The sequence below is a fragment of the Zea mays genome, chromosome 2 (assembly GCF_902167145.1).
Source record: "Zea mays cultivar B73 chromosome 2, Zm-B73-REFERENCE-NAM-5.0, whole genome shotgun sequence".
Lineage (NCBI taxonomy): Eukaryota > Viridiplantae > Streptophyta > Magnoliopsida > Poales > Poaceae > Zea > Zea mays.
The window spans coordinates 236,456,075-236,470,896 of record NC_050097.1 but is presented as its reverse complement, the minus strand read 5'-3'; the positions used below and the strand labels follow the sequence as shown (position 1 = coordinate 236,470,896).

Sequence of the window (14,822 nt, the reverse complement as noted above, 5' to 3'; positions counted from 1 at the left end):
AAGCGTAATGAATAAATCAACCATGATTATAGAAGCAAATTAAACCTATCTACTAACTATAATTGTTTGGGGCGCAGCCCACAATCATTTTAATCTATAATCTAGATCACCGTTCAAAGATGCTACCAGTGTATACCATCGAGTAGACCTACAAGTATATCACCACCGTCGCGATACAGGATGCGTCTCCTCATAATGGTGCAGATGAAGCAAGCGATGTGGCTCTTCCGCCCGGCAAGGAAGGGCAACTCCGGGAAGTCCCACCGCATGCCAAGGGTGGCGGCCATGCGCCTCAGACCTAGACCACCTAAGTCCGTTCGCTCGCAGTGCTCCGCCATGTATTTGGCGTCGAACACCCGGCCGCCGCCGAGAAGAGCATGGGTCTGGGCCATGAACTCGTGCCATGTCTCCGGCAGCGGCTGGCCGCCCGTGAGAATCTTCAGCATATATGCGAAGTCGTATGCTCCACCAAACGCCGCCCAGGTGAGCTCGTTGGGCCGCGGCGTCGCCGACAGTATGGCGGCCAGCTTGGCCGCGAACGCCGCGGAGCTCACGCCGCGCGCTCGGGCCTTGTCCAAGCAGACGCCCTGTGAGCGCAGGAACGTGACGGACTCCGGGGCGTGGCGGTCGCGCCGGGGGTCGAAGTCCGAGAACGTCACCTCCCACGCGAGCTGGAACAGACGTCCTTCTCCGTCCGCTGTGAGCGGGAGGTTCCCGTACTCGTTGGAGAGCGTGATGCCGAGCATCACGATGGGCACCGCATCAACGTTTTTCTTCACGAGGGCGTACTGCTTGCTCGGGGCGATTCGCGTCGCAGCGGACGAGCGGTGCAGTGTGCCCGCGTACTCGACGTCGAAGGTGATGCAGGGGAACAACGGGAGCAAGGAGCCTATCATGTTTAGCTCCGAGTTCATGTTCTCCGCCATGACGGTCCTGATTTGGAGACCCAGCATTTTGTGGCGAACGGCTGAGAAACAGGCGGCGCAGACGGCTGAGATACACGCGACGGCGCTCGGTTCTTGGCGGGTTACTTCTAGATTTGATGGACGAGGGGGCTGTGCCTCGGCCCGCATATATAGTCTGTCGATCGAGTTCTTCGGACTTTGGACAGGAAGTCCATGGCGGACTCAAGGAGAACTGACCGGAGCCCCACAGGACAGAGATGCTAACTGATCGGCTGGGCAAGTTGGGCCGGCAGGTGCCCCACACGCTCGAGGAGATGGGGAGAGAAGCTGGGCCGCAGCCAGGGAAACGGCCCATTGAGGTAAGTTTTCCTTCTTCTTTTCCATTTTTCAGTTTTAGGTTTCAAATCCCAACCAAATTTCAAATTCAAACAATCGAATGATTGGAGGATTTATTTACTCTGGGGCTGTTTGGAATGTAATGAAGCTCCTTTGTTGTCATTAGACTGGTAGACTTGGTCCAACTGAGCCCAGCCTGTTTAGTATTTGGATTTTATCTTGTGGTTGATTTAATTTAATTTGATTTATCTTTTAGTTTATTTACTCCGAGAAGAGCCTTCAGTATTCTTACTCCTATGATTTGGGATTTTACATGCGTATGTTGCTTGGTGGTGGGTAAATTCCTGTGGCTGTTTCAATGGCATACCAACTTGTTGTTACTCCCTACGTTTCGTTTTAGTTGTCGCTGAATAGTGCAAAATTTAACTATTCAGCGACAACTAAAAAGAAACAGAGGGAGTACTTAAGATTTCTCTGTTTTTTCTAGAATTTATGAATGTGGGGGCATGGTGCACTTGCAGCAAATTTTACAAGTTATTCTCTGTTCACTGGTGCACTTATGTATTTTTACCATCTCACTCAGCCTAGTATTAGGGACTGAAAGCTAAACTTATTATGTTCAAAATCTTCCACTAAACTGGGACTTTTGAGTACTGCGTGATTTATGTTTCCAACTACTCCAATGCTCTAGACTGTTATTGGCATAATAAACTTTGCCATGTTTGTCCAGGCACTTGACACAATAAAGAAATCTGCATCCAGTTTGTCCAAGGCTGATGTAAAGAGGATTGGTGTTTCATAACTATTTTTCATAACTATTTTACTCTGAGAAGAGCCTTCAGTATTCTTACTCCTATGATTTGGGATTTTACATGCGTATGTTGCTTGGTGGTGGGTAAATTCCTTCTGGCTGTTTCAATGGCATACCTACTTGTTGTTACTCCCTACGTTTCGTTTTAGTTGTCGCTGGATAGTGCAAAATTGAACTATTCAGCGACAACTAAAAAGAAACAGAGGGAGTACTTAAGATTTCTCTGTTTTTTTCTAGAATTTATGAATGTGGGGGCAGGGTGCACTTGCAGCAAATTTTACAAGTTATTCTCTGTTCACTGGTGCGCTTATGTATTTTTACCATCTCACTCAGCCTAGTATTAGGGACTGAAAGCTAAACTTATTATGTTCAAAATCTTCCACTAAACTAGGACTTTTGAGTACTGCGTGATTTATGTTTCCAACTACTCCAATGCTCTAGACTGTTATTGGCATAATAAACTTTGCCATGTTTGTCCAGGCACTTGACACAATAAAGAAATCTGCATCCAGTTTGTCCAAGGCTGGTGTAAAGAGGATTGGCGTTTCAGAACTATTTTTCTTTTAGTCTACATGTGTACTGAAGCACCTGTGTTGTAGCGGACATAATATGCAAAAAAAGAACTCCACCCACGTCTTGACTCTCGTCATGCACGACGATCGAAGGTAGCTCACGTCGGGGCAACATCTCGCCTCCGGCCAGGGGCATCACAATGCATAGCTTCAAAAATTATAATGTTACTTATTTTTACTATGCATATAAACAATTTATCTTTCTGGTAAATCATTCTATTTGTATCGTATCAGTCATGTGACCTGAAAGAAACAAAAGCAAGTGAAATGACGGAATAGAAAAGAAGCCACTTGAACTATTGTTAATGAGTACAAATATTGCAGGAATAAATGAGTCAGGGGTGTTTGTTTTTAGGGTCTAATTTTTAGTTCCACTATTTTATTCTATTTTAGTCCCTAAATTGTTAAATATGAAAACTAAAATCTATACTACTATATTAAGACTGTAAGGGGTAGCCTGCCACGCTTGGTTCTGCCTCGCGTCAATCTCGACCGTCCATGTGTACCCATCAAATTAGCACCGTCCATCGGTGCGCCCCGCGCCTCTCGCGTCGTCCTCATCCATCAGCCTGCCCCACCCGGCCGCCATCCATCCGCCTCTCTCGCGACGCCTTGCCCTCCAGTCGTCTCCACTCCGCTTCCCCAGCATCCTCTGCGCTAGCCGCTATCGATAAGGATGAATAGTACCCCTCCGAGGCCGGTGACACTGCTTAATGGGTCTTCGAGGCTGTGCGTGGTGGGAGCGGAGCGACCACACGCCGTGCTAGGCTGCTAGCCAACCAGCGCTTCCGTCCCCTTGCTTCCACCTGAGTCTCCACGTCATCGCTATCCCGAGTACTCTGGTTTGCGCGTGAGCGAGCTTTCCTTGCGCGCCAAATTCACCGCGATCGACGGTGCCCAAACCAAACCGTCTCGTGAAATTCAGCGTCGTCGTCTCGCCGCCGCTGCTGCTTGAGATGCCAATGCCAAGCCAGACGATCTGGCCGGATGTGGCATCGCTGGTGTCGACGGACATCTACATCCCGTCAGCCACTCCCTATCGCCGACATCGTGGAGGAGCTCGGGCTCCGGCCAGAGCACTGTCACCACTACTGCAAATACAAGGCCAAGATATGTTTCTCCATTTTTCGTGAGTAAGCTCTCGCCTCTCCGCAGAACTCCTTAATTGCTGCATGATCTGAAAACGTCAGATCTTGACCGAAAAAGAGAGAGAAAACAGTCATCAGGCGTCATGTTTTTTTGGATTTCGATCAGTGATGAAAATAGACAACTGTGATCGTGAGGTGTTAGATTTCAGTTCAGCACGTTTCGTTCACTTTTCTTGGGGATCTACTTAAGCTGCTGTAAAACCCACTTTGTGAATAAAGTAAAGAAAAGGATATCATCATTTGGGTTGCCATCTCATTATTATAACATGGGATTAACCCTAATCAAAAGGACAAGATATCTAATAAAAATATTTAATGCATCATGTTGGAATTTTGTTTGTTGTACATTAAGTAATGGTCATAAATATATTAATAAAAATATAATAATAACTTGAGATGTGGATTGAACCCCAAATTAAAATTTAGGTTTGAAAATAGGGAAGGAAAGAAAAGAGAAAGAATATAAAATATAAAGAAAATTTATATATCTCCAAAATTGGTACTTTTAATTTAGCAATATAATTTGGGGATAAATTTGGCACAAGATTTGAATTTAAAGTTGAATTTAAAGTGGAATTTGGGAATAGAGAAAAGAAAATAAGAAAAGAAAAAGAAAACATCACGTTGGGCTAACCACCTCCCATTTCGGCCCATCTCCATATTCCCTCCTTCACGGCCCAGTATTTCGCGGTCATGATCGGCGCCGACATGTGGCCCCGCTTGGCCAGTGAAGCCGCGTCGACCACTGGCCAGTGGGCCCCAACTCCTAACTCACTCGCGTGTGCTCGTGGACGCAGCCTGTTTCGCTGACTCGTGGGGCCGGATCGTCAGGACCTTCCTTCTCGCGCGGACTCCGTTAGAACAGAATGCAGAGCTTGCGCAACAACCCCCGTGCCGTCAGCCTCACTTTCTTCGCGCGTGCGCTTGGGCTGATCGCAAGTGTTGATCATCTATCCATGGCTGGTGGCCCCCATTGCATCAGCTGCGTCTCCTCAACCAGAACGGACTGACGGGGTACAACCTCTCCGGAGATCGCGGTGTTCATTGCAACCAAGCTTGGACCTAACACCTGGATGCTTCCCTTTACCTGCGTATAAGTATCGTAGCTGCATTCCCTCGACCATCTAGCCAATGACCAAACATGGGAGGTGGGGGAAAAAGTTAGAGTCGTTGTTAGGTGAGATATTGGCCGCCGCGTGGGTCATGGAAGCCGTTGTCGTCGACCCGGGTTTGCGTCACCGATGAGGCCTCGAATTTGGGCCTAGGAGCTTTGGGGAGTCGCACTAGTGGTGCACATGGTCATTCCGGGCGCGATTGTGGGCAGGCGACGCCGCAATTCCTCGCCATGGTCCGACGCCGCCGCGGACCCACCCTCCTCCGTGGGCAGCAGATCCCACTGCGTGATTGTAGGTAAGGAAACCCCCTGCGTGTTCGTTTAAGTCTCCACATCATTTTCGTAGGGCTTCCACGGAGTTTGATGCGCCTGCGCCGGCCATGGCGCCGCCGCACACTAGGTTGGGGGAAAGCGAAAGGACGTGCGTCGTTTGATCTTATCAGATGACTGTGATTAAGTCGTGGATACCCCTTCGCGCTAATGGATAGGAGCCGTGGATCTGCGGATGTGTGGGTGAGCGGGAGCGCTAGTGTCGTTAGATCCCGACCCTTGGATGGTAATCTGATGGTCCGTATCCGATACCAGTTCGGGTCTTATTAAGATCTAATCGCAACCGTAGCATATAGATCCAACGGCCCACAGTTGCCGATACCCCTTCGGCCGTGCGATGTTGCAGAAAGGCCCCTCGGCTTTTCCTAAACTAACCCGTCGTCCAAGTCAGGGTTAAGACCATTACCGTTTAGTCCTGGAATTTATGCAGAGCCCCCTAGAGTTTGTTAAAATTGTGTCCGCAGTCCAGAAGCATGAGGAAATTCATAATTTATTTTAGAAAATGATTTTTAATACAAAAACAATACTAGAAACTTGTGAAATTCATATTTAATTCATTTTAGCTCCAAATTGATTCATTCCAGTTGCAATAATTTTGTTTTAATATCATATATCACCTAGTATCTCTGTTTAGCCATGAAAATTAGATTAAAATTGTTCATCTGAATTAGTCTATATCAAGCATTAAATAACTCCAGAAATTCATAACTCAATAATTGTAGCTCCGTTTTGATCCATCCTAGTTGCATTAGTCTCACAATAATATTATTATCATCTGGTAACTTTTTTTGTCATGAAATATAGGTTAAAATGTTGCACTTAGTCTATTCTATACTTAACCACGTGGATCTTCAGAAAACCATAACTTCATAACCGTAACCCCGAATTTAGCGGTTCTCGATCCCACGATCTCGTAGCAACGCGTAGATTATTATTATGCAGTTTATTCTTATGTTTGGTGTGATGTTAATTTTGCCTATACCATGTTTTTTTGTATTGCTACGACTAGCGCGAGGTCACGAGTCATCTAAAAAGCAAGTTGGTACCTGGAATCTCAAGTCCCAGGCAAGTTGTGCCCTTTATCACTTCTTTTTACCCAATCATGTTCTTATTAATCATAATGATCTGCATAGGTTAATTTTAATGGGACCCAATAGGTTACCCTAGTTTGACTATCTTTATACCTTGTTTACCACTGATTTTTTGGGTAGTACCTGCTATTGCTTTATGTGGTTTTGGGTATAGAGATACACACTATTCATGATTATACTTTTATTATCAGTTGTTATTTACTGTTCATGTTAAGATCATTATGTTAATTGGAACATGAAGAACCACCCGAGAAAACAGTGCTACCACAAGGGTGGTATGGGACGCCCTTGGCTGATTATTTAGGAAAGCTAGTAGATGACTACCTTACCCAAAAGGGGCAAGGACAGTAGGGGAGTTGTCAGTGTAGGGAGGTCCTTGGGTTGATTTTTGCTGTGATGGCGGCAGGCGAGGGATCCCTGCATTGGAGCTTCCTAGAAACCGTAGCGGGTTTTCTAAAGCTAGTGGAATTTTATAAAGGCCTCGTAGTGGTACCCTGCCTCGCTTCCTCGGTAGAGGTGTATGAGGTCCAATCAACCCCATGGAAAATGGGTAACATGACTTGTGGGTAAAGATGCGCAACCTCTACAGAGTGTAAAACTGGTATATCAGCCGTGCTCATGGTCATGAGCAACTCAGACCCTCACATGATTAATTTATGGAACTAAATTCAATTTGTCATATGCATTGCATTGAGGGTGTTGTTATCACTTTTGTTCTACTACTTAACTGGGTTGGTATTTACTTATACTTAGTAATTGCTAATAAAATTTTGACCAACTTTAAAAGCAATGCTCATCTTCACCCATCCTCTTTGGTAAGCCTTACACTTCACATGAGCTCCCACCTTTGGCGAGTTCATGCACATTATTTCCCACAATTTGTTGAGCGATGAACGTATGTGAGCTCACTCTTGCTGTCACACACCCCCATAGGTCAAGAATAGGTACCACGGGATAAGGCGCATGGAGGATGTTGTGGCGAGTTCGTGAGAAGTTTAGGCCGTCGTCTCCCAGTCAACTTTGGGTTGTTGGATCGTTGTCTCCTTGTGATGTAATTATTTATTTATTTTGTAGAGAACTCCTATTATATAGTAAAGATGTGACATTTGTTTTTGTACCATTATTCATCATATGTGTGAGGCTTGGTCCCAGCACACCTGGTGATTATTTCGCGCCCGAGTTTTGGACCCGTAAAACCCGAGTGTGACAACTGCTCAGTTGAGACTGTTTTTCCCCTCACATATGGTGGTCTGGTCATCTTTTACATAAATAGGCCGGTGGCAATTTTGGTTGTCGAAATGGACGTTCAGTATGAATTTTCAATTGTAGATTATCCACTGCTGTGTTGGGCATCTGGGTGGGTTTTGCACCTTTTGATGTAGTCAGGAGGTTTTGTTTCAATTCTGTACTTATGTGTAACTGTAGAGTCAGGAGGTTTTGTTTCAATTCTGTAGTATGAGGAAGTAACAATGTACTTATCTGTTACATTTCGGATGTTGTTTCATTCCTAAAAATAGAGACGCCGAAAGATTGTTCAGAACATCAGTCGTCTACTTGTGAGCCATATTATCATATTGCTGCAGGAAAACACAGATATGAGCATATTGCAGCAAGACAATGTAATGTGTAAGTATCAGCCAACCATCGCTTCCATCCCCTTGCTTCCACCCGAGTCTCCACGTCATCGCTATCAGACGAGACCAGCGCCTCCATCCCCCTCTCTCCCTTCACCCGCTCTCCACAGCCACAGAGAGAGAGAGAGAGGCGGCGCGAGTGCTATTGGCGACGTGGACACTGATCGCATCCCATGGAGGACCAGCCTCCAATGGATCCATGGCTTGAAGGTGTCATTAGCTCTCGAGGATCCAAGATGTGAGGCACCAAATTGGTGGAGAGGTCAGTGGCGCCGGATCTAGTTGTTTCCTGTCCCTCTCTCTCACACACACACACACAATCTGTGGCTCTTCCCCTACCCCTCTCTCTCCCGAGCTGCCTTCAGGGTGCAAGATTACTGGCAGCAAGATAAGTGGAGTGGACAGTTCTATGTGAAGTGGCACATAATTTAGGATGTACCGAACAGCCTTATGCGACACATCATTCTTGAGAACAATGACAATAAACCTGTCACAAATAGCAGTGACACCTAGGAGGTAAAATTTACATAATTCTTTTTGCTGAATGTTTAAGTAACCAATATCAATGGCACTTCTGAATAAATTCACTAACTCTTAGCATATAGGTGAATCTGGAACAGGGCCTCCAGATGCTAACAATCTTCAAGAGCCATGAGGCTGGGACAACAATCCTGGAAGATTTCGACTTCTATGAGTAGCGGGAGAAAGCTTTGCAGGAGAACAGACGTCAACAGCAGGCTGCCAGCACCGATCCTCGGAAGCTGGTGGATACCAAGCTCAAGTTCATGTGGTTGATATATCAGATGCATTTGCCAAGGCTGTTGGCCCAAATCAAACCTACTTATTAACTAACGAGAAAAAATTGTGATACTGGAAATTTTAGAGGTTGATGGTTCAGAGATGTACAATAGGATCATAATAGGTGTTAATGCACATGATGCACTAAAAGTACTAGGAGCTGAAGCTATAGGTGTGAATTGTTCTACATAGATTCAACAATAGTAAACTTGCAGGTACTGTTGCTGCCTTTTGATCACTTATTCTATTCTGTCAAGAATATACCATTGTCTTTTGCTATATATGTGGTGCAATGCATGCTATTTTTAGAAGGATTGCAGCATCCAAGTATCATTCTAAAACCTAAAAGGACTTACCTTTTGTTTTCATTGAGTAGTCGCATTACTAACATGACATTTTCTTTTTTTCATATAGTATCTCTCGCTATGTTGGATCACTGCTGGTGCGCGCAGATGTACTAGGGCGAGAAGATCTGCCTCAACATGCACTTCTAGCTGTTGTGGGTCAAGAACTGTTCGAGGTGCGGCCTCACGCACATGTTGTGCCTTGGCCTCACGCAGTGGCTGGCGTAGGAGGTCCGATTCTGGTGGACTTGGGCATGGAGAAACACAACTACACAAGGATGAAGAGGTGACTTCGACCGAGGCTTTTGCCTCTACTGCTCCTGATTTGTATGGTAAGCCAAGAACCTGCGCTTTTTGTAACCACAATCCTCGATTATACTACATGGAAAGCTAGATGAGCGACCAAATATTAAAAAAGTTGAGGCTGCAACGACCAAATATTGAAAAAGACGAGACCGCACAAGAGATGAGGCGCCAAACAAAACTGCTAAACTGTGTGACCAAGCTGTACAGAGGATGGCCCCAAGATAAAAATGTAGTGGGAATCATTTAGCTTGTAAGGTTTAGGGTGCTATGGTTGTTAAGCTGTTTTCCTTGGAAGACTCCTGTTGAAGCATAACCTATTGTAGTCATATGGGTGTAATCAGTTCAAGTGTGGTTCTAAACTTATAATGTATGGTGTACTTTTTTTAATATAAATGGAGATCAATGTTCTTGCGTGTCATTATGTTTAAATTTTGCATCAATGTTCATTTTTGGATGTGTACAGGTGTCTGGTTTGTATCAATGTTCCTATGATGTGTACCAGATAGTGCACAGATTGTGTTCAGTCTGCCTTCTGCATTCTCGATTGTGAACTAGTGTATGTCTTCTGCATGAAAACTGCATAGTCCTTACTGTATTCATTTATTAAATGAAGTGTAGAGAGCTAATGAGCTATTGGTTTCAGTCCGTTCAAAGCATTACATGCCAATTAACAGAGTAACAATTTATTATATCGGACTCTGTTATGGATGCAGCAGTTGATATTAAGAAATCAGATGAAGTGACCAAGGGCAATTTGACTATATAATAATTATAAAATTAACAGAAGAGGTACATACGGTTTCACTTTGATTTTGAAATGCAGCAGCAACTTATGTTTCTATTGAACTCTAGAAAACAACTAGAGGAGAAAATACTCTTCCACCAAGAATAGGGTTCTCATTTGTGCTAGCAGAATCAGAGCTAATTGCATCATTAGTTCTAGGAACCTGCTGGGGTTGAACTTTACCACCCAGAAGAGGCATAACCAACTTCTTAGAAAGACAACCGCTGTTAATCTTGTCATCAATGTTTCAATATATTTCTTTTGGACAAGTCATTTATTACTATAGGAAGTGCTCCTCCTGCTGATTGGCATCTCTGTCATCCGGGTCGTGTACGGGCTCGGGTTTATGCGCTATTGATAATGTTTGTTTGACATCAGTTCAATCATTTTGGGTCGACGTATTTATAATAATATTATATATTTATATCATCAAAAATTTAATATTAGTGTTACAGTGATATTTTGCCATACGAATTTTTCATATCATAGTAATATTTGTCGGTTCATATCTATGTTTCATACTGTTTTTCACTCTCGTGGCAACGCACGGGCATGGACCTAGTAGAGTTTTAATTTCCATATTTGCAATTTATGGACTAAGGGGATGTTTGTGATGGCTTTAGGTTCCAGTTTCAGCGTGGAGCTGTAGTTTATAATATAATTTAAACATTTTTAAAGATATTTTTAGTTTAAATAATAAATGAAATGACTTATTTAAATGTTATCTAAAGGCTTATAGCTCCAGCTCTATGATTTTCTAAAGCACCTAATGACCTGCTTCAGCAACTCCACCAAATTTTCTGGAGCTGCAGTTGTCTCAAATAAGATCTAAAATAGAATAAAATGGAAGGACTAAAAATTAGTTACTAGAAACCAAACACCCTCATTTCTGAAAAGTTTGAGGCATAGACCTCGTCTCGATAGAAAAGGTAGTAGTGCAATTTTACAAAGCAGCAACAACAATGTCCGTCATGACGCCATGACTACGAAACTAGACATGTTCAACCGTCAGGTCGGATCGTGGGCCATTTAGCATTGTCTGTACCTGAATCGTGTCTAGTGTCGGGTCGGATTGGTCTGTGCCTCCCTGTTAGATGTGTCAGGTCGGATTTTTTCGTGTTGGGACGGATTTTTATGAGTTAGGTTAGGTTTTAGATAAAACTATGGTCTATATTCAGTACGTGAATTATTATGGGTCAAAAATTATAACCCATACCCATCTTTTATTACATTAGTTGGGATAGGTTCAGTCGATTTTTTTGGACGGCTGGTTGGTTGGATCAGGTGGCCGGTCTAGACGAAACAAGCGATCGAGAGGAAGCACCTGGACGCCTCTGTCCCGACCGGAGATTGACCCGCACCCTCCACGTGCCCACATCGGACTAGGAACAACCGAACAGGAACCCATTCCCAATTCCCCTCTCCGGCCTTCGCCGCCGCCAAGGCACGAAGCCAGAGCGCGACGACATAAATCGTGGGAGCGCCCGCCTTTGAATCGGTTTCCCCCACGCCATGTCCTCCCCCTGCGTCTCGCACCAACAGCAGGTCCGTCTCCGTCTCCGCGCTGCCAGCCGCCTTCCCGCCCCAGACACGGCCTCGTTCGCGCCGCCCGCGCCCCGGCAGCTTCGGATGGCGCACGCGGCGATGAGCGCCAAGGCGCCCCTCGGCGTGGCGCCGACGGAGGAGGGGGCCGGGACGCCGGGGCAGCAGGCCGTGCTGGGGTAGATGGTGGAGGATGCCGCCGTGTGGTGCGCCGTCCACGGGCTCGTCATCGGAGATCGCGCCAACCAGGTACGCCACACGAGTCACCCCTCCCGGTCTTGGATCGACTGGCTGCTAGTGTTCGTCAGTGTGTTAGCAAAAGCTTGCATTTTGGGCGGTCTCACTTTGTCAGAGAATTTCCTCTAGCTCCATGATTGGAATTTCTAATAGTTCGTTGTTGCCTCGGCTTGGAGGATGGAATAATGGAGTACCCACCCTGCCAAATTGCAGTAATGTTGTTCGCTGTTTAAAAGGACAAATGTTCAACTTGTCTTAACAGCTGCAGTAATGTAGTTCACTCCTTAAAAAAGGAACAATTTTCAACATGTCTTGACTGTTGCCACTCTGCACTCTGGCGGGTTTTGATATAACCAGAAAAGAAGAAGAAGAAGCAAACAGCATGCCCCAATTTCCTGTAACTGTAAGCTATAATTACCGCTGAATTATCTGATCTGCATTTATATTGTCACTTGCAGAGATCAGGAACGGTCCCTGCGGTTGGCCTGGTTCACGCTCCATTCTCGCTGCTTCCAGCGCGTTTTCCGGCATCGTTCTTCAATCAAGCATGCGAGCTGGCTCCTATCTTCAATGAGCTCGTGGATCGTGTCAGCTTGGATGGGGAGTTCTTGCAAGCTGCTTTGTCTAGGCAAGTTCTAAATTCTATCCACTGGATTCTTTTGGTACCAATGTGGTATATATCTTTGTTCGGAGCATACAGTGAGTAGACGAGATTGTTAGCTGATTCTTTTCATCACAAGATTGTCGCCTTGAATTTTGAGGAGAATATAACTCTCTGTTAGTCAGGTCATAGAAGGCAGAGCTATTTTTCACATTTTTAGCTATATAATGGTTTCAGGTTAACAGCAGATTATCATTTTCTAATTTCAGAACAAAGCAGGTTGATGAATTTACTTCAAGGCTGCTAGAAATTCATGATAAGATGATGTCTATAAATAAGAAAGAGGTGAGTAAACTGTTTTTTATCGGCCTCTATGTCTCAGTTTTGACCTTTAGGAAATGCTTCTTTCAAACTTTCTCTTGTTTTTTAGCCAGCCACTGATATGTGCTTGATACACTTTTAGGATATACACTTAGGATTGCACCGGTCTGACTATATGCTGGATTCCGAAACCAATTCACTACTTCAAATTGAGCTCAACACTATCCCATCATCCTTTCCTGGCCTTGGCTCCCTTGTCAGTGAACTTCAAAGGTCAATTTACTATCCATTCTATGGCAGAATTTTCATGTTTTCTTTCAAACTTTCTCTTATTTTTTCAATTGTAGTATGACCTCATTATGAAATGTTTAAGGTTGTACAAAATGATATTCCACCAGAAAGCATGGATGCCATGCGCCCGGTGCAGCAGCACTTGCCAACACGGACAAGCACTCCACCCTCCAAAATGAATAACCTTCCAAAGGTAAATACTTAGATGAGTGGGTCAATGAAACTTGACTGGTGATTGGGTTTGGGTCCACGGTGAATTGGATTCTAATCGGAAGCTGATGCAACAGGATGCACAGAACATGGAAGTGTCTACACCAGTACCCCCAATAAATCCGGAAGGAAATGATGAGGACGAGACTCCAAAGAACACTGTCTCTAGAAATGGTGGTTTCCTGCAGAATGCAGTTGGGCAAGACCTAGTCCATCTTGGCGTTGCAAGAACAGCAAGTGGTTGCCCTTCGGCTGTCGCTTCCGGTGTTAGCACCAGACACCAGCACAACAGAATGGATCTTGATCCAGCATCCAGCAGCGTGGATAATTTCAAAACACCAGAACTTACAAAAGAAAACGGTCTCGAGGAGGATGGGAAAGGAGAGAGTAGTATGTATGATGAGAGGCAACCTAAGAGAAGGAAGCGTACCCTTATGAATAATGAGCAAATAGATGAATTAGAGAAGGCTCTAGTAGATGAGCCTGAGATGCACAAAAACCCTGTTCTATTGCAGAGTTGGTCAGAGAAGTTAAGTCTGCAGGTAATTTTTTTTCACTTTGGGGCATTCAATTCTTAGGTCTTAATTGTTGAATGCATTCTCATTTATGGAAAATATGGCCGTGCTTTTGTAGGGCCCAGAGATCACAACATCACAACTTAAAAACTGGTAAAACTGTGTATCTTAACCGTTGTTTGAAGTTTCTTTCTTCAAATTGGTAATAATGTTTTTTGTGCTTCTCATCTAAAGCAATTTGTAACCGTGTTTTCTCGTGCAATTTCCAGGTTGAAAAAAAGTGTTGTATGCAAATTCTGACGAGGGTGATATATAATACTATAATCCTAAGTCTGACAGCCTAAATAACCTGGTTCTAAGCTCCTGTTTGATCTTTTTTTTTCTATACCTTTTATGCAAATCTGAACAGTTGTTTTTACACAACTGAACACCTTTTTAATGTGAGATATTGAGCATTATAATTGTTAGTATATTAGGTTAGAGTAAATTAGTTACCAAGCTAGGCAGCCCCGCTCCGGTATTTATCTCCACGGATGAAAAGGGGACGCAGCTATGTCATTACATTCTATAGATGCTGAAGCATTTATTTTCATGATTGAATTTTTTTTGGGAGAGCACAGTACCGTCCTAATTTTTAATTCGCTTAACTTTTTTTACTAAATATGTAAATAGATGGATAGATATACATAGACGGTTACAAGCGTAATGAATAAATCAACCATGATTATAGAAGCAAATTAAACCTATCTACTAACTATGATTGTTTGGGGCGCAGCCCAACAATCATTTTAATCTATAAAATATACCCTATACTAACACCTATCTAACCCATTTGGATAGCTAAAAGAGTTTATTATAATCTAGAGTTGACTATGCTGTAATCACCGTTCAAAGATGCTACCAGTGTATACCATCGAGTAGACCTACAAGTA

The 14,822-nt window shown here is 44.2% G+C and overlaps 1 protein-coding gene across 4 annotated transcripts; it reads left to right on the top strand.

Annotated features, from left to right (window-relative positions):
- The first annotated feature begins 11,571 nt into the window (after positions 1-11,571).
- LOC103648180 (glutathione synthetase, chloroplastic) lies at positions 11,572-14,502 on the top strand. 4 transcript variants are annotated; one of them, XM_020548724.3, is made up of 8 exons: positions 11,572-11,964; positions 12,411-12,580; positions 12,823-12,898; positions 13,017-13,147; positions 13,273-13,358; positions 13,453-13,917; positions 14,009-14,043; positions 14,160-14,502. In XM_020548724.3, exons 1-5 carry the CDS (start codon positions 11,899-11,901, stop codon positions 13,346-13,348), a joined length of 519 nt encoding a protein of 172 aa, XP_020404313.2. In that variant the 5' UTR covers positions 11,572-11,898; the 3' UTR covers positions 13,349-13,358; positions 13,453-13,917; positions 14,009-14,043; positions 14,160-14,502. The 4 variants fall into 4 exon arrangements, with proteins under 4 accessions (XP_020404313.2, XP_020404312.2, XP_020404309.2 ...); XM_020548720.2 differs by having other exon boundaries at positions 11,577-11,964; positions 13,248-13,358; XM_020548723.3 differs by having other exon boundaries at positions 11,574-11,964; positions 13,248-13,358; positions 14,009-14,494.
- The last annotated feature ends 320 nt before the right edge of the window (positions 14,503-14,822 follow it).

Bases quoted from the DNA above. Each gene is read 5' to 3' on its own strand.
- LOC103648180 (XM_020548719.2), top strand. From the start codon at position 13,239: ATGTTTAAGGTTGTACAAAATGATATTCCACCAGAAAGCATGGATGCC. The intron at 13,359-13,452 runs GTAAATACTTAG...CTGATGCAACAG, and splicing joins AAATGAATAACCTTCCAAAG to GATGCACAGAACATGGAAGT. The intron at 14,044-14,159 runs GTAAAACTGTGT...TGCAATTTCCAG, and splicing joins ACATCACAACTTAAAAACTG to GTTGAAAAAAAGTGTTGTAT.